This window comes from Salarias fasciatus, chromosome 9, assembly GCF_902148845.1.
Source record: "Salarias fasciatus chromosome 9, fSalaFa1.1, whole genome shotgun sequence".
Taxonomy (NCBI): Eukaryota; Metazoa; Chordata; class Actinopteri; order Blenniiformes; family Blenniidae; genus Salarias; species Salarias fasciatus.
In genome coordinates this window covers 7,416,548-7,441,980 of record NC_043753.1, presented here as the reverse complement: position 1 = coordinate 7,441,980, position 25,433 = coordinate 7,416,548, and the positions used below count along the sequence as shown (strand labels likewise).

The 25,433-nt window shown below is 43.0% G+C and overlaps 1 protein-coding gene and 1 long non-coding RNA gene across 4 annotated transcripts in view; one reads left to right on the top strand and one right to left on the bottom strand.

The window, feature by feature from the left end:
* The window catches only part of cnksr2a (connector enhancer of kinase suppressor of Ras 2a), a 63,597-nt gene extending 43,911 nt beyond the window's left edge, over positions 1 to 19,686 (bottom strand). For all 3 annotated transcript variants that reach the window (XM_030099479.1, XM_030099478.1, XM_030099480.1), the window contains exons 1-3: positions 19,559 to 19,686; positions 4,361 to 4,524; positions 3,790 to 3,992 (exon numbers count right to left, since the gene is read on the bottom strand). In XM_030099479.1, coding sequence (XP_029955339.1) covers positions 3,790 to 3,992; positions 4,361 to 4,524; positions 19,559 to 19,622 — 431 coding nt within the window. In that variant the 5' untranslated portion in view covers positions 19,623 to 19,686. The remainder of the gene's footprint in view (positions 1 to 3,789; positions 3,993 to 4,360; positions 4,525 to 19,558) is intronic.
* On the top strand, positions 1,547 to 19,440 carry LOC115394240 (uncharacterized). The gene is made up of 3 exons (XR_003932048.1): positions 1,547 to 1,559; positions 15,596 to 15,604; positions 19,333 to 19,440. It is a non-coding gene; the product is annotated as an uncharacterized LOC115394240 (long non-coding RNA).
* Positions 19,687 to 25,433: the final 5,747 nt, after the last annotated feature.

The following is a 25,433-nucleotide window of genomic DNA, read 5'->3' as shown; positions in this document are numbered from 1 at the left end:
CATGTCTCGCTCAGAGTTTCCACTGAAGCCGGCGCATTTCGCTGTCAAGTTTGTTTTTATATAAGCTCATTTTCCTGTGAGAAAGAGGCTCTTTTAACCCCCCCACCCCGCGCCCCCCCCCCAAAAAAACCCCCTTCTCCCTGCGCAACATTTCTAAATGAGGCTTCGTGTAACGCGGCAATAATCGACTATTCAGGTGTGAGCGAGGCGCTAACGATAAGGAGCGCGCTGCAGCTAATGGGCTGCTAATGACTGCGCGCACAAAAGCAAACACACACTGCTGGAGGAACAGCAGATCGGAAGTGACAGCGTGAGGGGCTTCATTGTTCTAAAGACCCAGATAAGAAATCGGCCACAGTCTCTGGTGGGTGATTTATCTGCGGTGTGATTTGGGTCATCGGGATTGAGGCTGAGTGCTATATATACATGCAGGACCTAAGGCGTCGCAGACTGTTTGCAGCCCTCAGACAACACTTCCTGGGGTTTTATTTTTCTCAATTCACTAACAAGTGTCACCACGGTCATGAGTCTTCAGGTCCGTTTACACGACAACAAGTGAAAATGGAAAATTTGGTTGTTTTTTTTTTTTCTTTTTTTTGTTGGGGGGAGGGGGTTCACCAGCGCTTAGACACAATGAAAAGGCAAGTTTTTCATATTTCTTCAACTCTGTCTCCATGGAAATGGGGAAAAGAAAACTTTTCTCACACACATTTGCCTCTGAGCTGGAAGCTTTGTTTCCGGCTGCCGGGCGCATGCGCAGTGCGGCTCATTGCTTCGGGGGCTACCGGAGGCTACACAACAACTTTCTTCTTCCAGTTTAGTGCAAAATGGACGAATATCTATCGGCTGAAGATGCTGTGGACGTGGAGGAGTGGTGTGAGCGGACCAGGATGAACTAATGAGTTTTTGGAACGATTAAAGTCATTTAGGGCGGGGTTACATGCCCCGTCTGCTAGCCGTATACGGATGTCCGCCGCTCGATTTTGGATCTAAATTTCTCCCGAAGCACTGTTTTCATCAGAAAAGCCTTCTGGGTGAGTATAATTTTCTACTTCATTCTAGAAACAACGTGAAAGCTGTTTAAAACCGTACTTTTCCTTTCAGTAGAACTTTCAAAATTGTAAAGTGAAAGTGAACCAGATCAAATTTACTTGATCTTATGTCCTAGAAGTGTTTTTATCCATCTGATGATCAAGATTGATCCTACGTGTGACTGTTATTGGACTGCAGCTTCACAGATCAGAAAAACCTTCCTTTTCCTATAGAAACACTTTATTATCTGCTCCTTTCCTGTGATGAAGTTGAGTTAAAAGTTTCAGGTGCATTTTGTCGCATCCAGTATAAGTGAGAAATATTTGACTTAAACGGTCCTGGCTGTCTTATTAATTCATAGGTACGGTGCTTTAAATGCGCATATAAAGAGGAAATGAAGAGTTCAGAGCGACTGAAAGTCGGCTGAGGATTTGAGAAAATTAGGGACCAAAATGGGATTTGAATGGAAGAATCAGGAGCCGGGTGTGATGTGCTCTCAAGGTTTTATGCATGAAAGAAGAAGAAATGTAGTTTTTGAGAGGAGCTGTGACGTCTCATGATGAAGTTACATCTCACAATAAAAGACATCTATATACAAACGTCTGGTATTTTATGGGTTTCATTTTTTTTTCTTATGGAGTTAATATCCAGGAAAGATCCAAATGTTTAAGCACTTCAGTCCCGGCTGAAAGCCAGTCAGCCTCTTAAATTTGATTAAAAATTCATTCATAATTTCTCTATGATCTTAAAGCTGAAGTTTTATTCTGGATCCAGAACTCATTGAAACTGCTTCTTGTTACGCAGGTTTTCCATTAGTCTGAAAAATTTGATCAAAATCCTTCAACAGGTTCAGTTGTTCAGTAAACAAACCAACCAACCGACCTTTAAACAAAAAACTGACGGCAGAAGAAGAAAATTCTCCTTTTGTTTTAACTTCTCGGTTTTATAATCTCATTTGTTTTAGTCGTCTTTTAAAGTTTCTGAACCTGATGTTAAATTCAATGTATTTTTCCTTTTCCTTTTAAATTGTGAAGCACTTGAGCTACAATAAAAAGTATTGAATTTTTCTTTTTTTTTTAATATGTCAAATTTGATGTCGTTTTTTTCCCATTAAAGTGGATAATTAAATAGAAATAAAAAAATCAAATGAAGCTTAAGATATTTTTACCACAGAGATAAAAAGAATAAATCCGCTTCACATTCAGACCACATGAATATTTAAAATAAATGTAGGATAAAATCTGAGCGTAGCTGAGCTGTCGCCTCTCAAAGCTATCGACACACATTATTTCAAACATGAATCCAGGTCAGCTTTACATTTTTCATTATTTTAATAAAACATAAAGATTTAAAGCTTTTTGCTTTAATAAAATAAGATTGATACTATTTTTACACTTCCGTTTTGCTCTTTTGCCCGGTAACCACTTCATCAAAAAATATCAATCACTTATTTCGGATTTAAATTCAATTTTATCAGAGATCTTTAGCAAGTGCAAGTACTCCGTGCAGCATTGGTATCTGTGCACTCCTATATTTTCTTTTATTTTCCATTGTGATGCAGTGTGTCTGCTGCAGGGAAACAGTTCCATCCTGTTTTGTGGCTGATGGGAGGGATTGTTTCTTCTTCAGATCACCCTCTGCCCTCACCCAGATGCACAATCTCCTCATTTTACCGAACGCGCCGAACAAAAGCAGAAAGAGACGGAGCTTCTGACAGCGCTCAGACATCCAGGAGCTGCTGACTTTATCCCTTTCTCAATGTCGCTTTGCCATTTACAGTTGCATCACTGTGCGTGGCGAGCGTGTGCACTTGCATAAGTGTGTGTGTGATTGTGTGGATGTGGGTGTCTGTGTGCGTGTGTGTGAGTTTTGTGCGAGCGTGGGCGTTTCTGCGGGTCCGGGTGTGTGATTTCCAGAGGCCCTGCATGGCCCGGGGACAGGTGTGGGCGCCTGGCATTTGGAGCAGTCATGTCAGAGAGCTTTTAGTGTGTGTGTTGTGTGGTGTTGTGTGTGTGTGTGTGTGTGTGTGTGTGTGTGTGTGTGTTGTGTGTGCGTGCGTGGCGTTGAGAATCGTGTCGACTCATGAATAAATGAAGCGACGGAGAGCAGCGAGAAGACGAACAGAGAGAGAGAGAGAGGAGAAAAAACCACGTCTGACATTGTTAGAGAGAGTCAAACAGTCGGCGTGACTGAAGCTTCATTGTTCATTAAATCAGCACTCAAACCTTCGGCGTCACGGTGGCGCAGTGGTTAGCACTTTCCCCTCACAACAGTACCTCCCCGGTCTAAATCTGGTCTTTGGGGTCTTTACAATATGGAGTTTTCTCCAGTTAGATGCCAGTTTATGTGAGATAGGACTGGAACTTGAGCGTCACGGTGGAGCAGTGGTTTGCACTTTCAACACACATTAACTTACTGTGACATTGTTATTAGTGTTGCTCTTTTTTATTATTGCTTTTTATTTCTTGTTGTTTTGAGTGTTATTGCTCGTTTTATTATTATTAATAATAAATTTATCTTCTGTTCTTTGACTTGGTTTCATGTTCATATTTGATTGCTGTTTCTGTTATTGGTCTTGTTATCCTTGCTATTGTTGACAGACCTTTTAGTGTCCTTCTTGTTATATTTATCATATTTAGCTTTTTATCAATTGTGATCATTTTTGCTAGAACTCTATGACATTTTGCACAATGAAAAAGGAAGAAACTTCAAAAGTATGATGAATCCCTCAGAGTCGGCACATCTGGCCGTACAGACCTGTCCAGCCAGGCCAGCAGGCTCTTGGCGGCGGTGATCAGGTCCACCACGGAGGTCAGCAGGTCGTTGGGCAGCCGCCGGGAGCTGCGGCTCTCCGACTGGCTGCTGCGGCGCCGGCCCGATATGAAGTTCTGCAGGTTCTTGGCGGAGGCGCCCAGCTTGTGCGCCAGAGTGCGGACGCTCTCCGTCTCCAGGCCCGAGTTCTGCGGAGACACAGAGACGGAGATGAGCCCCGCCACGTCCGCACAGCTTCATCTGATCACATAAAGAAACATGAATGATTCACGCTGGCTGCAGCGGCCGTGCTAATCTGCATGAAAACACAATGAGTGGGTGAGGATGATGAGCACAGTGACATTTATCTGTTATTATATCATCATTCTCCTGTTTTTGGAACATTTATATGAATATGTAACCGTCCCACTGAGAGACAACGCTGCTGCTCAGATTTTGTAGATTTAATCCATTCACGGAGATGAAAACCACAATGAGGAGGTTTACTTCCTGATACGGGTGGAGCCTCTGCAGCCGAGGTGCCGTCTGATTGGCCGTTCCCGTGTTTGAAACTCACCAGAGCGCAGAGCAGGTCCACGGCCTCCAGGATCAGCTCCTGGTGGCCGATGCGAGACACGCCCAGCTCCTCCAGCTCGGCGTGGCTGATCCGCAGCAGCCGCTCGCCGCACACGCCACCGCGCTCAAACACACACACGTACTGCTGCAGACAGTCGTCCAGACCTGTAACACACACACACACACACGCACACAATCAGTTTTAATGACACATAAACACACACAGTGCTCTTATTTTGAAGCATTCTGAAGTTAGCATCAAGCTTGCGTCACGTCTTCATATGATTTCACACACTTTCACCCTCTTAGCACGCTAGTCATGAACACTTTGAAGCATTTTGAAATTTCGGCTCATTTGTGGTCCAGAATTTTGATTTCCATTGCAGAGAGTGACCTGACATGCCCTCTTTCTTCTTCCCTCCCCTTCGTTACGGTACTTTTAATTACCGGGCGTTGGTTACTCCCATGGCAGGGCCGCCATCGCTCCCAGAGACGTCTGCCGCTCAGACCCGATCGATAAGCGCACACATCCCTCCACTGGAAGTTACAGGGTTTCGGTGCCGAGCTGCAGGATCGCTAATCGGCTTTCCTCTCCACTCTCCCACTTTCTTTCCCCCCTCTTCAAAGCCTCGGCGTCTCCCCGCCGCTGCTCCTGCTGCTTGTTCCGGTTTGTTTCTCCAGATACAACAGCTGCCGTGTTTTCTCCCAGAGCTTGTTTGCAGCTTTGTACGTGTTTGCCTGGCTCAAAGGCTGAGTAGCATCAGGTAGAGAATGAAGCGGAAGACTCGCCGGGGGGCTAAAAAAAAAGACGTTTTATTCAGATATTGAGCTGTACGGTGTTGTCGCATTTTGACGGTTGTCTTCATTCCGAGTAGAAATGCCTCAAACTTTCAGCGACGTTAATCCTTCTCATGTTTTCAAAGTCAAAAGCAGAATTCGTATAAAAATCTGGAGTTTCCAACTCATTTTAGTTTCATCAACTTCTTCTATGTCACTCAAAACATTATTTCACTGGGTTTTTTCCAATAGATACTATGTTTTACTTGTTTATCTCAAAGCTTTAAGCTTATTTATTCTCTTTTTATGCTGATTTTAATCCCTGTAACTCACATCTGGAGGAGTGATTGTTTATTGTGAATTGTTAATCACAGATTAATTTCTGAAGTGATGCAGTGAGGCTCTTCCTCCGCTCATGGAGAATTTTCTGATTTCCATATTGCGTGCGCAGAGCGAGTGTGTTATTCGCTAAAGAAGCCGGAACAGTAGGACACGCAGGGTTCTTTGACGAGAGGATTTAATATTTGTGGGTGATTTGAGACGTCAAACACCATCATACAAAGTACACTATTCTACATGTTTATGAGCTTCAGCTTATATTTCTCAACTCTTTATTTTATTGTTGTATTTGCCCTTTGTCTTTATATGCTCTTATTTTCTTATATTTTGATTTATCTCTTAATGTCATTTTTTATGTCTTTGCCTTTGCGAAGCAGTTTGAATTGTCCCATGTTCAAATAAACTTATTTTGACAGTATTTTGATTTTAGAAGCGCCCTCTGGTGGACTGGATGTTTCTTGTATCAGTTTTTGTTTTCATTTGTTCAGAAAGCAAAAATTAACATTCATTAAAAGGAATCAAATGGAGGGAGTTTATTTGGAGAAATGCCCCTGAACAATGGTCAGCCTGGAGGCCGGAGTCACCGATTTGGGATCGATGTTCGGCAGGTAATAAGTTTAGTTTGGCTCCATGTTCGGGGAAACAGATCATTAACGGAGACGCTGCCGGGGTCTGAACATGAGGGCCGGTCGCTCCGATGAAGACGGAGCGGCCGAGCTGCAGCTACTGGCTCCCAAAACAATGAATGCAACCAGCTTTAAAACCTCACACACACACACACACAACACACACACACACACACACACACAGAGGAATGAGCATTGATTTTGGTCCCTGCTTTCTAACACACTCATCTATCATCAGCAGCTAACAGAGATATGGAGAGACGAGAGAACAAAGAAATAAAGAGCTCGTGAGGCAGCTGTTAAACTGCTTCCCAACTATTTTGCACACACACAGATTCTTTCTCTCATCAGCATGTGTCGACCCCCCCTCCCCCCACCCAAGCCCCACCCCCCCAAGCCCCCACCCGCCACCACATCTCGCCATTTGATGCCTGGAAGCCATCAACGCCAGAAAACTGCACATGAAAATGTAAATAAATGCAGGTTTTTCCGTCCCTAAACTGAAAGGATCGTTTGCGTTGATTTATCGCAGTTTTGGAGGGGAACGCCACAAATTGATTCCGCTATCGGGGCCGGAGCACTCGACACCGGGCCCCGAAGGCCTCCGTCTGCAAGCCGGGTCGATACGGATGAAGAAGGAGCGTCAGGTCAGAGCAGGTGAAGGGAAAACGGATAAAACAGGGTTATTATAACATCTGGAAAACACCAAACACACTGAGTGGCCATTTAGTGAAGAAGCTGCCGTGTGTGTAATGTTTTCGAGCCATTTTGGTCGTTTTCATTCCTTTGAACAAGGATGCAAGCTGGAAATAGCTTCTTTTACACATAGAAATGGTTTCAGGACGCTGTTTATCCAGCTGTTGCCTGAACCAGTCATGTTGCTCATGAGGGAGACTCATAAATAATTACAAAGGAAACTAAAAAAAAGAAGAAGAAACGGGCTTCTGAAAGACAGTTGGGACAAAACATGTGCCTCAACAACCCACTAAATCCATCAAGGGGTATGTTTAAAACCGAAGAAGAACCAAGAAAACTCTGCTCGTCCTGTGATTAGATGATGTTAATGGTGCATTTAAAGAGACTAGGAATTCACAGATTTCTTTTCTCAAATAGAAAATGAAAATTACATTTCAAATAATTATAAAATTGTATGAATTTTTAAATTTGTGGACTGGGGGGACTGTCAAGTCTCTTCAAATCAAATGTGGAGTCACTGCTTGTAAACTCCAAGTTATTACATCTGAGGCTCAAGTCGAGTCTTTCACCTACAAACACACCACAGGCTTCAAGGTTATTGTGCATTTAGCAGCACGTCTTTGTGTGGAGAGTTATAAATTAATGGTCAGAATTTCACTTGTCTGTTTGCTTCACAATGACACACATCTATGCGACCATGCACTCCGTATGTACAGTGTGTGTGTGTGTGTGTGTGTGTGTGTGTGTGTGTGTGTGTGTGTGCTTGACTTGTACAAAAAGTGTGATTCATAGCTGACTCACACACTCCACTCCCACAGAGGCACACTTTTCACAACAGCAGGCAAGCCAAACTCCTACAAACACCCTCTCACCACACACACACACAACCACACACCCACACACACACACACACACACATCTATTAAAAGTGTTATTTTTTTGCACTGATGTTTGAGTCCTATAAAGGAGCACGGCCCTCCTGGTTGGGTTGTGTGTCATCCGTTCGAGCAACGTGCGGCTTCGCTAACAACAAAACCCAGACGAGCGTCGCTCTGATTTCTGAAAGATGGACGTTCGTAACCGGCCGCTGTCGGAGGTCAGTTCACGGCCGGCGTGTTGCCTACAGATATCTCTGCACACGTGAACAAATGCATTTACTGTAAATGCCACCTCTTAATCACGCCGGTATGATTATTATGCATGCTGGAAACAAAAATAACAAAAGATCTCATGCATGAAAAGTAGGAGGGAACTGTGCTTCAGGCGGTGGAAAGGCGGATAAATGATTCTGGGATTTTCTGCATGGAAACTAACATGCGTCAATCAACAGGAAAGCCTCACCGTAAAACATTCAAATCTACGCTTGGGAATGACAATTTATACCAGATTGATTAAGAATTAATCAAAGAGTTCAGTTATCTACTCAGTTTGAAGAGAAAATGGAAAGCTTTCACTCCATTTTCCAGTTTGTTTACGCGACACTATCACTGCTGCACGACGGCATCAATTCAGCATTTCTCCTGTTTCCGTGTAAACAGACATCATTTTCACAACGCTGCGGTTTTATTGTAAAATTATTCTCTGGCTGATGGTTAAAGACTTGCTATTATAAACAACTCTCAAGCTAATGATGCTAATATTAGCTTCACAGGCACAGAGTTGCTGTCTGATGCTTTTATATTTCCATATCTTTTTTAATGAAAAACTTGCAAGCATAAGAGGTACATATAGTGCATGAGCAGGGCAGTGTGAATATATTAGTGTTATTGTTGTAAAGAGAGACTTGATAGCATGGAAGTATATACAGGACATTACATTAACTGTTGTTTTTAATAGGCAAAAAATGGTTACGTATGCCAACACTGGATCTATTAGTTATTCACAAACATTCCCTAGTTGGTTGTTTTGTATTTTCATGGTTTTTTTTTAACAAAGAGAAAATAAAAACAAAGCTTGGAAACACAAGAGGTATGCAGAGTCTATCAGCTGTTACGTAGCATTTCTAATTTGATAAACAGGCATAGCAATTATTGCTAATGTTTGCTCCAGTGGCTTTGAATAAAACAGTTTCACTGAGAGGTTATTATACTGTATATTTTCACATTATCTTTAACAACTCAGCTGCACAACAACTAATAGGATAACCTACCTAAACTAACGTTAGCTATATTAGTTATGAGAAATACTGTGAACATTTGGGTGATTTGAAGGTAAATAGCAGGAAATTTACTATAAAAACAGAAAAAATCATTCCCATTTTCCACCTGCCATTGAAGAAACATTCCCTATAAACAATGCGCCATCTCCATCAATGTGTGTGTCCGTCAAGTGTTTTTCTTTCAAAATAAAAATTCTGAGGAACAACTCCGATGGGCTGGGCCGGACCGTCACACGTTATGTGACGTATTATTACTTATTGCACCTTTAAGTTTTCATGTCGTCTTTTTCAATGACGAAAACCTTTTTTTTTTTTTTTTTTTGTTGTTGTGTTAAACTTACTAACAGCTTTTATGTTTGGTTATTTGTATTAAATTACTAAAATAAAAGATTACCGAAAGCAACTGATTTCTTTGAGTATTTTAAAAAAATTACATTATTCATTTCAGTAATTTGACATTTTCTAATCAATAATTGTAGATCATTAACAGTGAAATACTAAAACATGCCTTATGAATTAACAAATTGTCATTTATCAATTAATAATAGCAGACAATCAATTACTTGAGAATGAGTAAATCACTTAAGTAACCTCAATATCAGAATAATTGATTCCATTAGATCAGGGGTCACCACCCTGTTCCTGGAGAGCCCCTATCCAGCATGTTTTAGTTCTCTCCCCGCTTCAACACACCTGAATCTATTTATTCTCTAATCACCAAGCAAAGAGCAAAGCCCAGTAACGAGCCTGTTGATGCCAGCAGGTGTGTTGAAACAGGGAAAGAAGGAAAACATGCTGGATAGGGGCTCTCCAGGAACAGGGTTGGTGACCCCTGCATTAGATGTTATTGATTACCCTACAATGTTACAAAAAAATGACTTACCAAAAATGGATAAATTACAGAGAACGATCATTCAGACTTTAAAATTATTTATTTAATGAAGTTGTTATTTTTCAACCAATGATTCAGGGACACCATGTCAGTGATCGGGAACTAACTTCAGTCTCAAAACAAGATTCACTGAAGCTCGTTGTTCATCATGAGAAACAACTGGAGCCCCGTTCACCCTGTTAGTGAATTAGAAATACTTTAACTGGCTGGTTGTTTCATATTTTCATCTCATCTTCTCTTTATATAAATCTCTATGTTGCATTATGGTAGGTGGTGTTTCCATTCCATAGGCCTACACTAATTATAACTGAATTAATTGATCAGACCTGTGGGTTTTTTTACGTTCCATGTCTTCATTTCCATAACCTTTGAATTCCTCTTGTAGGATGAGTTTGGAGTTTGGAACACGATTTCAAAACCAGTAAAAAAAAAAAAAAAAAAAATATATATATATATATATATATATATATATATATATATATATATATATATATAATATATATATATATATATATATATGTATATATATATATATTTGTATTGATAGAGAAACAGCAATTTAAAAAAAAAAATAAAATAACAGTTTGGAAAATTATGATTCAAGTACACAACAGCTGCGCTCATGTGTGTAAAGTTGTGACTAGATTCCTCCTGAAAGCTGTGAGGTTGTTACGTGTTTGCAGTCACGTATTAATGCTACAGCGTGTGAAGCGAACTGCTGAATGCTGAAACCACATCAGTCCGGGGCCATTACACAGGGCTTTCCAAACGTCAGGACTCCAACTCTTTGTTCTCCAAATCTGCTCCTTAATAGTGGAATGAATTAGAATAAGAAAACGACTGCAGGAAACTTCGATTTATTCCAGTGGAAATTACTGAACTTCATCGCTGCTTCTGTATGCAAATGCCCTGGAAAGCGGCGCTGAATCATCCTCCTGTGACTTTAACAACCCTCTCCGGCCTCCGAGTGAACAAAACGTTCAAAACCCTGATTTCCCCGTGTGCCATATGTTTGCTCAGTGTGCACAACCGGCCGATAAACACAGGGTTTCACTTTTCTTGGTGAGCGGTTTTCCTCCCACAAAGTCCTCGAGTGTGTCGCTCGCCACCTGAATGAATCCCAGAGTGAAACCTTGCTCTGATCCCGAACGCTGCGCCCGGCGGCTTCGCCCGCGACACTCGTGGAGCCATCAGATGTGCGCGGAGGCCGGCGTGCCAATTTCAACGCTGATTTCCACGTCCGGTGATTGAATCACTCTGCTCGCTCTGTGTGAACAGATGATAAGACGGTACGGCGGGGCGGGATGGGGCGCGGGCGAATTCCCTGCATTCCCATCCATGCACACCGGCTTCTCGCATTACGATTGAATCGCTCCGCTCCTCGGTGTTGTTGCAGCGTCACTCGTGCCAGAGCTGCACAAGTCGACACCGGCCAGACCCTTTGGCCCCGGACGCCTCTGGCATATGTGATCTGTGTGCGTTGATATGACCGCCGTGGCCCAGTGGGCCGAGCGGGTCAAGCTCTAATGCAAAGGTTGGTGGTTTGATCTCCCATATGGCCCTGAACATGTGTCGCATTGTCAAGACAGTCAACAGTGGAAACACGTGCCATACTAGTGGAGTCCATTCCCACAGACGCACACAAAGACAATATACCATGGTATTTGTCTGGGAAAGCAGAGATAATATGACATGTTCTCCTCTGGAAAAGCAATAGTATACCTTTTTTATTTTCTGAGAAAGCAAAAGATGTTATACCTTGTTTCCCTCTAGGAAAATAAAAACAGTATACATGTTTTATAGTCTGGACAAACAAAGATAGTATGTCATTACTTCCTTTGGAGACATAAAGATAATATACTATGGTACCTTCCAAATAAACAAAGATAGTATAGCATGTTATTAAGAAAACAAATATAGTATACTATTAAACAAATGTTGCATACCATGTTTTTGTATGAGAAAAATAAGACAGTGTACCATGTTTACTTTGAGAAAACAAAGATATGATACCATATTTCTAAGAAGAAAAAGACAGTATGCCATGTGTCTTTCTGTTGCAGCAGACACACCCGAGAGACCCAGCATGAACCGAATACCACAGTCAGGCATGCCGTGATGCTGTGTGTGTGTGTGTGTGTGTGTGTGTGTGTGTGTGTGTGTGTGTGTGTGTGTGTGTGTGTGTGTGTGTGTGTGTGTTGCACCCGTCCAAATGTCCGAGGACTCGGGTGGAGCCTTCTGTTTGGAGCAGGTTTGTGCGTCTGTCAGCTGTTGTGCACAGAAGGTCTGAGACGAAGAACTCGCCATTCACCCACCCTCCCACCCACACACACACATAAACACACACATAAACACATGCCATATGCACATGACCAAGCGGTAACCCGTCCAACAACAAGGCACACAGAGAAATGACACGGTGCATCATGTAAATAAATCCTCGGCGCCGTTTCTCCCGTTTGCATTTTGTACCGAAGCACGTGAGTCAATCTCCCGCCTCCCTTGACCTGCTTTTTATGCACGAAGCTGCCATGGCGAACAACAATAACAGCTAATATTAGAGATCATTAGTCATTTCTCACGGTTTACGTGGTGAGGGTAGGCTGTGCTCGGTTATGTGAGATCGATGAGACATAGAACGATGATAAAATCTGAGAATTGTCATCCATTTTTTGAAGGTCAAAGCATCTGAATTAAAGGTTATGCAGACTTTCAGCCTCTTTTCTTACACCTGGATTCACCAGCTGTGCTTACATGGTGACTCTTGTCAATCTGAGAGATCAGACTGTTGTGTTTCTGTGAAGACTGAATGCAGGGACTGGACTGATGTGCAGGTTTTCATGCAGAGTTCATCATCCTGTATCCAGAAGCACTGAGGACGGGTTTGTTATCTTCAATAATCAGGCTGGTTGAGTTTGTTCTTGCATGTCTGCTGAAGCTGCGACACAACAGAAACTTCCTCGAACGCTGCTTCGCCTCTTAAAACAGCAAGTCTTGGTTTGTCACTTTTTTTTTTAAAACATCAAAACTGCAGTCTTGAGTGCACTGTGAATCTTTGGTTCCGTTTACACAAAACTTCTGTTGTGTTTTGGTGGGCCCATCTGCACGACAACAGAAAACTACATCGGTTTCAAAACAAACAATGGTTTCTGCTGAAACAAAAAAATGCACAAAAGATACATTTTCACTTGAAATGTCATGTAAACGGAGCCTCACTTTCTCGCTCCATGAAGCAGAATAATGCTGCAGGATATATTTAAATACACAGTACATATCACAAAAGACTGACTGAACAGACAACGGAACAATACGTTGAGATTCCATGCACAGCGCACGTGAGCTCTGCTGTCAACATGATTAAGTCGGATAAAAAGCTACTGTGACGACATCGGATGTTGTGATCTCAACATGAAATCATCCCAAATGAGACGAAACAAAACCAAGAAAAAACATCTCAAACTGATTTGCTTTTCAAACGCTGCTCACAGAAACTGGGATGGAAACAAAAATAGCAACTTTTCAACTAATTCAAGCCTTTAGATCAGGTGTTAAGCTCTGCTCTAGATGTGAACAAAACCTCTGATTCACATACAACAGTATATGTTTGACAAAACGATGTTAAAGGCATATGTTGCACAACAGTTGGTAAACGTTTCTGACTCATCAGATATTCGTTCATCCACCCATCCGCTCATTATCAAGCTGACAGAGATATTACAGAAATAAGCTCATTAAAAAAAGCTCCTACATTTACTTTCTCGACCCATATGGACGTCTTAATTCACTCCGAGATAGAGATCAGCAACAGGAGCCGCGGATTAACTGAGGATCACAATTAATCTCCTTGTTCTCATCAACAGGCCTCATTTCAGATTTGCGAGGAATCCACAAAAATAAATAAAGAAAAAAAATTAACACTCTAATTTCCTGCTTCATCAAAACCGCACACCGGAGAGTAAACAGCAGCCTGACAACAATGAGTCAGTGACACGATGTTGCCGAACGTTAATGCTCTGAACGCTCTCGTCTGCACCTCCGACTAATTTGATGCAACAGAAACCAAGCACGACGAATGCGGCGTCTATTTTAATAACCGGCAGCCTCGTGTCTGTAAAAGCAAGGCAGGTTCTGCCCTTAATGACACATTCAGGGACCTCCAGCGTGGGAGGAGTTTCAAAATCCGGCTCTTGGCCTGCAGTGTGTCCTCAGATGAAGAGTTCAGTGAACTGCCACCACTGGAGTCCACTGAAACCGCGGCGAGCTCCTGTTGAGCGCCGTCTGCCTCACAGCTGTACAGCCTCCGCTACTGTCTCGCGCTAAAAATACAGATTTTGGAAAAGTGTTGGGAAAATGGCGATCGCTCTGATTGTGCTGCAGAACCCAGCAGAGGTGGGAAAAGTCAAAACGCACGATCTTCACTTCAGACTAAACTTTGCCGATGAGATCAGCGACTGCAGAAACGACCAAAATGTGAAATTTCAGTGTTTCCAAGTCAAAACTTTTGTTGTGTTCTGTGGGTCCAGTTACCCAACAAGCGAGCCTGGAGCCACTGAAGGCGCAAGTTTTGCAAACTCGTCAACTCAGTCTCAGCAAAAACAGGGGAAAACGTAACCTCTCTGACGTGCTGATAATGTGCACCACAGCAAAAGGTTGAATTCTATATTTTAATAATTCTTACGTCATAATTAAGACTGCAAAACATATATAGTAAATTTGTAGTGGTTTTGAGAACTGATATTGCATTCATGAAGACAGAATGTAAAACATGGAAGCAAAGTGCATCTAATTAGTTTAAATATTCAATTTAAAAAAGACATTAAGTTCCTGCTTACATGATATTTCAATTCAAAAGGCTTAATTTTTGTGTTTTCTTTTCAGATAAGTTTTGCATTTACAGAGCAATGTTTCCACAGAAACACTGAAAATGATGTAGCTTTCTTGTTGGTCCACTAGTGGGTGCTGTTATTCGTCAGTCCCTTCAGGATTTCAAAAGCCTTTTTTTTTTTGTTTGTTTTGTGATTGCTGCAGACCAAAATTTCGGACTTCACAGGAGCTTTTCTAGAAAATTGCGATTAAAGTTGCTGTGGTTTGTAGGCGTTCGCTGTGGTGAAACTGTGAGGAAAAAGTGAAAGATTTTTGAAGGAGTGGCTGAATGGTTTTGTGAAGAACAGAGAATTATTTTGCAGTAATTTTTGTTGGTAAATGAGAAACATCGGAATCGCATGTTGGCGTCGCCAAACCATAAACAAGGAAGTGAATTCGGTGACGTTTGCGCATTATGTTTGCGCTGGAGATTTCTTTGATTGGTGGAACTTGCAGGAAGCTTTCACGTAGCTCTCTAGTCTAATTCTTCACTTCACATTAAAGGATGGATGTTATTCTGTGTAACTGACCTGAGATAGCATTTTAGTAATGTATCCTCATCCTAATTTTCCTCTTAAAAAACCCCCCCGAGGGCTGAAGCTCTCATTCTCATTCCTAGGATCTCATTTCCAGGCCTCTCTGACCATCATCAGACTGAACCCATCAGTTTTAAATGGCCCCTTCACTTCAAGAATTGGCATCCCAGCTAAAACGCAGGCCGTTAAATTTACTCAAATGAGACAAAGTAATGAATGTGACTAATTGATTTGTGTTCGGTGTGGAGGCTTCACTCCAGGCAGGTGGTTTAACGGAGGCCTTGGCGAGTCGGAATCAGTTCATCCAGATGAACAGAGGGAAATTCTTTTGGTGCAAACCCAGAATGAGTCAAAGAGAGTCGAACAGATGGTTTACGCCAGTCTGCATCCCTGACAGGAGAAGTGAATAAAACTCATTATCTCTGTCTAATGGCACCTGTTCGTGAGGAGGATCTACTGGAAGGCAGCAAGTGAACATTTTGTCCTCGATGCGTTAGAGGCAGGAAAATAACGGGCAGATTTCAGGATCTGAGTTCGACCGACTGAGTCAGAGCATCTTTAAAGCTGCAGCTCCTGTGGGGCGTCCTGCCCCCCCCCCCCCCCCCCCCCCCCCCCCCCCTCCCCACCAGAGGTCAGGGTCCATCCAAAGCCTTTCGGTGAAGGAGAGGCAGTGAACCGGCAGCTAAAAGTTACTGGTGCATGTAGAGGAGTCCCATGGAGAGCCCAACACTCAGCCAGCAGGACTTAACAGATCTGCTGCAAACATCTCAGACTGACACGGCGGCTCGTCGCCAGAGAGCCGGAGGGGCACAATCAAGGCCCCGTTTAGAACACGACAAGAAAAAACCCAAAACTTTTGATGCATTTTAGGGGTGCAACTTCTTTAGAACGGCTTCCAAGGTGGAACTTTTTAAAAACGCTCTGACGCCGTCTACATGGAGATGGGTGAAAACACAACTTTTCTGAAACGCTGCCATTGCACATGTGCATCGCAGCAATAGTTGTAGTAGATGCACAATATCCCTGCAGAGCAGCAGCGTTTCCATCATCTACCAGGAGCTGGAGCCCAACTTTCAAAAAGTCCGATTTCCCCCGTTACCATGGAGACATGGTGACGGAGACAGAGTGTTAAAAAAATTCCACCTTGGGAGCCATTTTCAAAAAGTTTTCAGTTGATCTGTCTTGCAAACGGACCTCCAAAATCTGAAAAAAGCGTTTCATTTTGACTTGAAAACATTGTTGCGTCACTGAGGTTTGAGACGGAGGCGTTTTCAGATCCATCCACTCTGGGAGCTCATTGCTCAAAATTAGGAGCTCTGCCTTATGAAAACACTCATTTCATGTGGATCAAATCTATTTGACATGAAACGTATGTGGATAATCCTACACCTGTCTCAACGCGGTATTATCTCGTTGTGAGCCTGGATCGTCTCCAGCGCCCGGCGATCGAGGACCAGCTGACGGGCCTTCTCTTCTTTTGGGAGATCTCAGAGAAAAGCAAGCCCAGTCGCACTGAAGCCACGACCGAAGTGAGCCATCACAGAGTGAGAAGTCCAGAAAACAAGCTGGAGCCATTTCCTTTGTGTGGCAGCAGAGTTTCACACGGACCCGGAGCACAGACCTCATCAGCCCCACTGCTGCATTATGCATGACCATAATCTGTCCTCCGAATCACTGGAGGGTGTCAAGCAGCACTCTTGCAAACAAAACTCAATTACATTTTTAGATACTCGGGCTGAAGTTTCTCCATGCATGTGTTGTTTTTTTTTTTTTTTTTGTTTTTTTTTTGAATGCTTAAGTCTCTCCGCTGGAGCTTCTGACTGACTAATCTCATTGTGGCAGCTGTGAAGATGACAGGATTTCCCATCTTTAAGGCGACTGCCAGTCTGACGGGATAAGTGAATTAGCGCTAAGCCCCTCTTGAATCGTGAGCTTGTATCTTACACACTGCAGCGGATCGCTGTGGGTGTCCAGGCTGGGTAGGGTTGGTGAACTCTGACCTTAAGTGGGTGAATATGAAGGAGATTCAGCCATTTTTATCAAAAAATTCAAACAGTGAAGACTGCCTGTAGGCTGCAGTGTCGAACATCACAGTCATGCTGCCTGTTTTTCTCTGAACGTGTTGTAATTAGGAATCAACTGATCAGACTGCAAAGTAGCATCAGAAGTTGCTATCGAACCCTCATTGCAGCACTGATTAAACAGATGAGGAACTAATTAAGCCCAAGCGGCTCAATTTCCTGGATTACGTGGACAGTAATAAGTTCCCCTTTATTTATTACGGCACACGGAGCTGTGGAGCGATTCTGCACCGGAGCCTCCCTGATTGTTTTTACCGGTAGATGTCAATCATGACAACAGAAGCACCAAGAGAAGGAAGCTTCAAAGAAACCCCAGAAGATCTTTAGTCAATAAGATTTCTTATTACTTTTGCAATCATTCAGTATTAAGAATAATCACAGATGCAGGGAACTGGGTTTGAATCCCGGTTGAGGCAAGTTATTGTGGTTGATGAAATCAGAGTCACTGACAACGCAACTTTTTGAAAATTGCTATTGAGGTGGAACTTTTCTTAGCAACTTGTTCTCTGCATGCATGTGTGCTTTCATTACAAAAAAAAACCAACAGCACCCACTAGTGGCCCAACATGAAAACTCAATTTTCAGCGTTTCTGCTGTTGCCATGGAAACACACATCATCTTCAAAACATTAAAGTGCAAAAGCAAAACTTGAATGTAAAAACAAAGCATTTTCATTTGAAACGTCGTTTGAACGGGGATTTAAGATATATGTTAAATCCTGTATCAGGCAGTGAAGGTCATTAATGTTTCTGCTTCATGTTTTTGTACAAGTGTTGAAAAAAACAAGTAGAGAGGTTTTTTTTCTATTCAAGCTTTGAAAGTATAGGGGGAAATTGTTGATATGAGGTTCTCCGGGTGGTGGCGTTTAACAGCCTTAAACAAATAAATGATCCGTACGTCCAACACGGAATCACAAAATGGTGCTTAATGACCACAAAATGACAAATTAAGGACAAAATGCAGAACAAACTTCTTCAAAATGAATGCATTTAGAGCAGACTGGAAATGACTGGATGAAAAAAGTCAAGAAAAAAAATCTGGTAAACACGCTGCAATGACTGGCTGCTGTCCTCATTTTAACTGACCAGTTATTTCCATTAGATCCAACTACATTTTCAAATGTTAAAGGTGCACATAATGCAGAGTGTCAGTAATCCTGCCATGCAAACGAAAAGATGCAGGAAATATACAACGACTTATTTACACTCTATCCATCCATCCTCTGTACAGTTTAATCCTGTTCAGGATTCCAGCAAACTGTGGCCAATTTATGCTCACAATGACTCTCACATGCATGTGTTTTTTGGACTGTGGAAGGAAACAGACACACAAGGAGAACATCCAAGCTGTACACAGAAAGGCCCAGGTCAGTATTTAAACCTGGCCCTTCTCGCTGTGAGGCCAGAGCCCCTCGTATTTACGCCTACTTCCTCTCATTATGCAGTATTTTGAAAATTTCAAGCCTCAAGCGGGTGAAAATCGAAGTATTTGAAATTACTTTTAACATTTCTGGTTGGTTATGTTCTCATTTTATCTAATTACCATCAAACTACCCATGATGTGTCAAAAACAGTCATGATTAAACATCAGGAAGCATCTCCTGCTTCACAACATGGAAAACACTTCAACACAAACTATTTGATCTCAGCCAATGAGGGTTTTTTTCCTTTACTGTAGCATTCTGTAACCTTTCATAACCATTAAACAAGAGATGCATGACACCCCATTGATGTTATAAATTCTGTATTAAATGTTCTTTTTACAGATTTACAGTTTGAATAAATTAATTTAAATGGGCCCTTCTTAGTTATATTAAATGGGGAAAATAGTCATAAATCATCCATAAAACCAGTGTGTTTCAACATAACCAATGAGGAGATTATTAATCTGATTTCCCACTGCGGCTCTTCTCAGTTTCTGAAAACTGGAACCACATTTAGAGAGTTGATGCAAAACTGCTGCAGGAAGAGGAATGAAGACAAAACAGAGGCTCGGTGCCAAGAAGAATCCTCCATCCCTCTCAGCTCCCATTCAAAAGTTTGGAGCCCCGCCCCCTCCCGCTGTCACTCAAAGATTACATCACCTTCTGATCATCAGGTGCCACGCGCGCGCATACACACGCGCCTCCCACGCAACACCTCCGCTAATCAGCCCCTGCGCAGGTGTGCAATTAATCCCGCTGTTGCAGGAGACGTGTGTTTGTGTACGTGTGTGTGTGCGGCACAGTTTACCTTTCATCCAGTCCACCACCTGGCTCGTGCTCCATTTGCTCACCGGCTCCATCACGAGCGCCATCGAGGAAACTTTGCGCCGAGTCTCTCCGGTTGCGCGCGAGCGGTGTGGTTACGCTCCCTCCAGCCCGCAGCCCGACCCCCCCTCCCCTCCGGAGCCTTGTCCGAAGATGAGCGCCTCTGCTCGGCCGGGCGCCGGCACCCCCCTCCGCCCCCCCCTCCCTCCGCAGCCCGGTGGCTCCGGTCCTGACAGTAGAGAAGAATTCACGGGGTCCCGGCGCGGTCCCGCCTCAGCCCGGTGTCGCGTCCCGTTACCGCGGCGCAGCCCTCGGAGCGGGACAGCCCGGAATCCGGTACATTCCCCCGCTGGAGCCGGTGTGACATGTGTCGCTGTGTCCTCCTCCTCCCTCCTCCTCCTCCTCTGTCTTCTGCTGCTGCTTCCCGGTGCGCCAGAGCCGCCGGTCCTCCGCGGCCAGTGTGTGTGTGTAGGTGTGTGTGCGCGCAGCCGCTCCGTTACCGACAGCAGCAGTGGAGATAAGTCACACCGGTCTCTCTCTCTCTCTCTCTCTCTCTCTCTCTCTCTCTCTCTCTCTCTCTCTCTCTCTCTCTCTCTCTCTCTCTCTCTCTCTCTCTCTCTCTCTCTCTCTCTCTCTCTCTCTCTCTCTCTCTCTCTCTCTCTCTCTCTCTCTCTCTCTCTCTCTCTCTCTCTCTCTCTCTCTCTCTCTCTCTCTCTCTCTCTCTCGTGTGCACGCGCCCTGTGGGTGGGCACCGCGCGCACATGTCGGTGTGTTTCCCTCCGGAGCGACAGGATCACGCAGCTATGATGATCATCTCCGGAGATTTTTTTTTTTTTTAATCTCTGTGTGGAAACTTAATGAATCACTCCTCCATCACTCATCTCTCCATCCATCCATCCATCTCCAGGCTCTCAGCTCATTTACATGAGGAGGATGCACCTGTCTTTTTTTTTTTCCTTTCACACCACATTTTAAGACTTCTGCGCTGGAGACCCGCTGAAGTGCCCTTCAGAAAGTCCCCGACTCAGACTGCAGTGAGAGTATTTATTTTTTTACGCCCCTGGAAGAAAAAAAAAAAAAAAAGGAAAAAGAAACATTGGAAGGATGGATGAGTTCATTTGCATTTTAATTATAATCTTGAAGACCTGGAGCTATTTGATCATAACGTGATTTTTCTTGTTGTGTGTAAATGAAGTAAATGACAGATCATTTTGCGCACACTGCAACAGAGAGTTTCCACTGAGGTGACCCGTTGTGTGAAGTGTGGGTGAAATGTGGTGGCCTCTACTGGCCATCAGAGGAGACATGGCGGCTCCCTCCCTCCTGCCTCTCCTCATATTGGACTCTGGTGGGCAGTCATTCCTGAGAACAGATGTCTGCAACCTTTATGACTGTTTTTCCAACTTTCCACTGAATAAAAATCTAGATCAGGGGGTGTGGAGCGGCGTTTTAAGTTCAGCCCAGGTTCGTCTAAAGTCAAGCGAACAGTAAAGTGAAGATTTACACTCAAAGCGTTTTCTTCGTTAGGATGAAATTGTCTACATAAAAACAACTATCTCAACATGAAGCTGATTTTAATGAAGTCTTCTAGTGTAAAACACACAGATGTATTTTTTATGTATATTTTTCTTGTTTAGCCATTTTTCAATTTCTCTCTACTTTCCTGAGCAGTGAGTCAAACCCTCTGTTTCCTCCGCTCTGCTTCTTCGCTCGGGTTAGTAACTCCTCGTCCATCACCTGCAGCGGACAGGACACTCTCACGTTAAGTGATAAACTATCCGGCTCTTTAACTTAAGCGTCACATCTGTCACCTCGAGCTGTGAGATAAGAGCCCCTTTGAAGGATTGCCTGCTGCACAACGGCATTAAAATGAAGCAAACATGTTAATTTTGATGCTGGAGAGAGGGCCTGAAGATCGGTTTAGCCAATATTTGTCCAAATAATTCAATAAAAAACATATAAACTAAATAATGTGCCAACTCCGACAGGAGTTGGCACATTATTTAGTTTACATGTTTCTTATTGAACACTGTTATATGTGACATGAATGTCGTGCAGTCTTTTTACCAAGCGGACTTAAAATAGACGCGTTATCTGGAGACAAGTGGGTCAAATGAGAGGGTTCCTCATGGATGAACCTAGGCTGGTTCCCTATGTGGGTCATTAATGAGAAATGAGTTCATGGGAAAATCCACAAAGGTCTCACTGATCATGTGTATTCAATATATTTTATGGTTAAATTATCCATTTATGGGTTAGAAGATCAAACACATTGATTGAAATTGATCTGGTTCCATCCAGAAGAGGATTCCAGAAGCGGAATCGGATTGGTGACAGTGGATCTCTGCTTCTTTTAAAAAGAAAAAAAATGTTCCTGTGGAGAAAAATCCATCAGAGGGATTCCCCTGCTGCTCCGCTGAAGGCCAGATTTGTCAAGCTGGCAGATTCAGTTCTCTGCTACACTTGCTGATCTTCCGTCGTGACCACAAAAAAGGACAAAAAGCAATTAAGGAAGCAAAAAAAAAGATGGAGCTACAGTCACAGATGATGCATTTCCTCTCAAATCAGTGTCTGACTGAGCTCACTGAACGTTCGATGGGTTTAAACCCGGAGGTTCCACTTGGACGAATAAACAGATAAACAGAACAGTACCTTATTGATATGTTGACTACGGAAAAACAAACTGTTTACTGTGTGTCTTCAACCACTGATTGCAGTGATAATTAAATTAAGTTCCACTCATCTAATCATTTTGATGGTTGTAGGATCAGGACACACCCCTGAAACGGCAGGTTTTTGGGCTGTGGAAGGAGAAAACTCAACCACAAAGTATGCCCACACCTGGGGCCGAACAAAGGATTTCCACATTGCAATGCAAGAGTGCGAACCACTACACCACAGTGCAGTTTTTACTACTCCACATCTCAAACAAAACGAGCCCTCACTGACTCAGTCCTTGAGTTTGATCTCCCTCCTCCGGCTCTGCATACTCACAGCAATGCTAATACATTCATCAAACCTGGGTCCTGCACTGTGTGTATGGGGGGGGTAATTATTTATACTTCCCATTGCAGGGATTGGAGTCATGTAACTTTATTCAGTCTAGTGGAATTATTGAGGACTTACTGTGTGGCATTAGTACTGAAGGCACCTGCTGGCTCACGCACAGGGAACACGGTGTTCGCTCACAACAAAGTGCTGGAGACACAATCGGAGGCCTGGGTTTGATTCACTGCTGCGTCATCTCCTCTGGAGGTGGATGAGTGTTCAGCAGGGAGGCAGCGGTCCAGTGAGGGGAAGGCGGACGCTTTCCTTTCCTAACAGAGACCTCTGCTGGCAGCGGGGACTTTACCACCGCAAAGTGTGAGAAAAACAGCCGAAGCAACATGTGGAATGACTCCAGGGGAAAAAATAGAACTGCCAAAGGATGGAGAGGAAGAAATGATGCAAAGTAATGATAGAAGGCGATCAGAAACAGAAGGTTTCGAGTTCGATTCCCCATCTCTAAATGTGGAAATGTCCTTGAGCAAGACTTTAAACTGTAATGGATGGATTTTGCAGCCACATCCACTGGTTTTTGGTTTTTAAATAATTTAAGTAAAACATAAGCAACCAAAGCAACAATTAAAAAAAAGCACTGCCGTGAAGGGACTTTCAGTAAAAGTGAATGTAACTAAAATAAGATGTCCACCAAAAAAAGAAGGAAGTCAGATTAAAGTTAGATAAAAGTTCTAAAAGAGGGATCAAACCACCATGTCAGACCACACACGAGTAATTTAAAAAGAGAAATAAGTGAAAAAAGCTTTAGTGTGCAAAATGGTTTAAAAATGTAAATAAATCCAGCAGAATGAACCGAAAGAGAAAGAGACAATGAAAAGAGACTCATTTATTTAAAACAGGAAGAAAAGACAGACCAGGTACGTCAGCGAATGAAATAATGAAGCAAGACTCTCAAGCCCATAAATTTAACAAAATGTGAATGTTTGCCCTTCCTGAATTAACCTGCTCCGCTCAGGTGAGTTAAACTGTCGCCAAGAAACAAAACATGATCAAAAAGAGCAAAGATTAAGAATAAAACAAATATGAGCAAAATAAAGACACACGGTGACAAACGGTGAAGGGAAGTGAAAAACTAGCAACACCCACACAAACACACACACACCACAGTATTTCTGTTCCACTCTGTTGTTGGTCAATACTGTTTTTGTTCCTGTTCTTGTTCAAGTTGTTAAATTTGTTTTGTTCGTGTTTTTTTTTCCTGGTAATAAGATAGCACATAAAAACTTTGAAGGATTAATAAATGAAAAGGAAACTTTACTAAACACAAAGTGAGAAAGGCAGAAACAAAGAAAAGAAAAACTGAATAATGTTGTTGTTTGTATTCATATATGATACACAGTATGTGCATGAAGGACCACAGAGGGAGTAAATAAATGGTGTGTTTATTTCTACTGATCCAGAGCTGGTCTTTATTGTATCCCAAAAGATGGTCCAGACAACGGCGTGACTTCAAATGAATGAGGCTTTATTCTGGCACACATTTCCCATGATCGCATGGCGCGAACAGCGCCGACAAATACCTGACGCGTGCTGACGTCACCACCATGTGACTGACACCACAGTCTTGTCACAATATTATCTCAAAAAAAGTTCCAAAGGGAAAAAAAGAAAACAAACCGACTTAGAGGGTGTCGCATGAACTGAATCATAACTTCATGGCACTTCCTGTCTGAAGTGTGAAATGACGTTCAGGGTGGATCCAGGACAAAATACATGGAATGGTCTGAATAGAGCCGATGGTCGCCTTTGTGGGAAACCCAAAACACGAAAGGGAACTAAAAAAACAAAGACAGCGTTTCAGTCTGACCATAACCAAAGCCAAGGAAGCGCACCAGAGGACAGAATTGAAATGCAAGCATGGTGCATGTCAGCTCTCACACATGGCTGGTTTAAAGGTGCTGTAGGCAGGATTCTGCATCTCTGCCATCTTGCTTAGGTTTACCTAAGCAAGATGGCGATTTGACCCATCTAAGATGGCCATTTGAAACCCAGCACAGCCAATCCTGTCCTGTTTTCTCTGACATCACGCCCTTACGCAAGTTAAGCCCCTCCCACAAGAACGTGCGACAAACGCCCCTCGACCAATCACGGTTAGAGCCTCACGGGCTCTTCTGATTGGTCAAAGATACCTGGAGCTGGCGAGATTCCTTTTCAGCTCAGAACAGAGACAGATGGAAACGCTGCGCCCTCACAGTAGTGCAATTATTCTGCACTCCTAAAGGATTATCAATGGATACTCTAACATTTAATTCAAAGAAAACACAGAAAAATTAGCATTGACTAGCAAAATCCTGCCTGCAGCACCTTTAACGGCTAACAGCTGGACCAACACGGGCAACGTGGATTTGTATTTCTTACGCCATTGCTTGCTTACGAATGGAAAAGAAGAACAGAGAACTCCAAGCTCAGGGACATCAACAACCTCAGTCAAGTCATTGACCAACTAACCAACTAATTAACTGGCCATTACCATGAAACCATCAAACAGTGACTGTAATTTATCTTTAAAACAAACTGGTGGCCTCCATGCAGGTTTTTCGATTCCAGTCTGAGGTTTCGTTTTTTGTTGGTCGCAGAAACCTTCCCATACAGACATCAAAGCCACAAAGCTACAGATCCTTCATTCAGTTGAGGAACTATCAATTCATGAAACATAAATGAGGAACTGAAGGATATGCAGTTTAGCATAAAATCCCAGAGGCAGCTTCCGAGAAATCTCAATTAATTGCAGCTTCGTGATCTGAGGCCCAATCTTGGAATGTGTGCACGCTATCACTTACACACATAAACATGAAGCA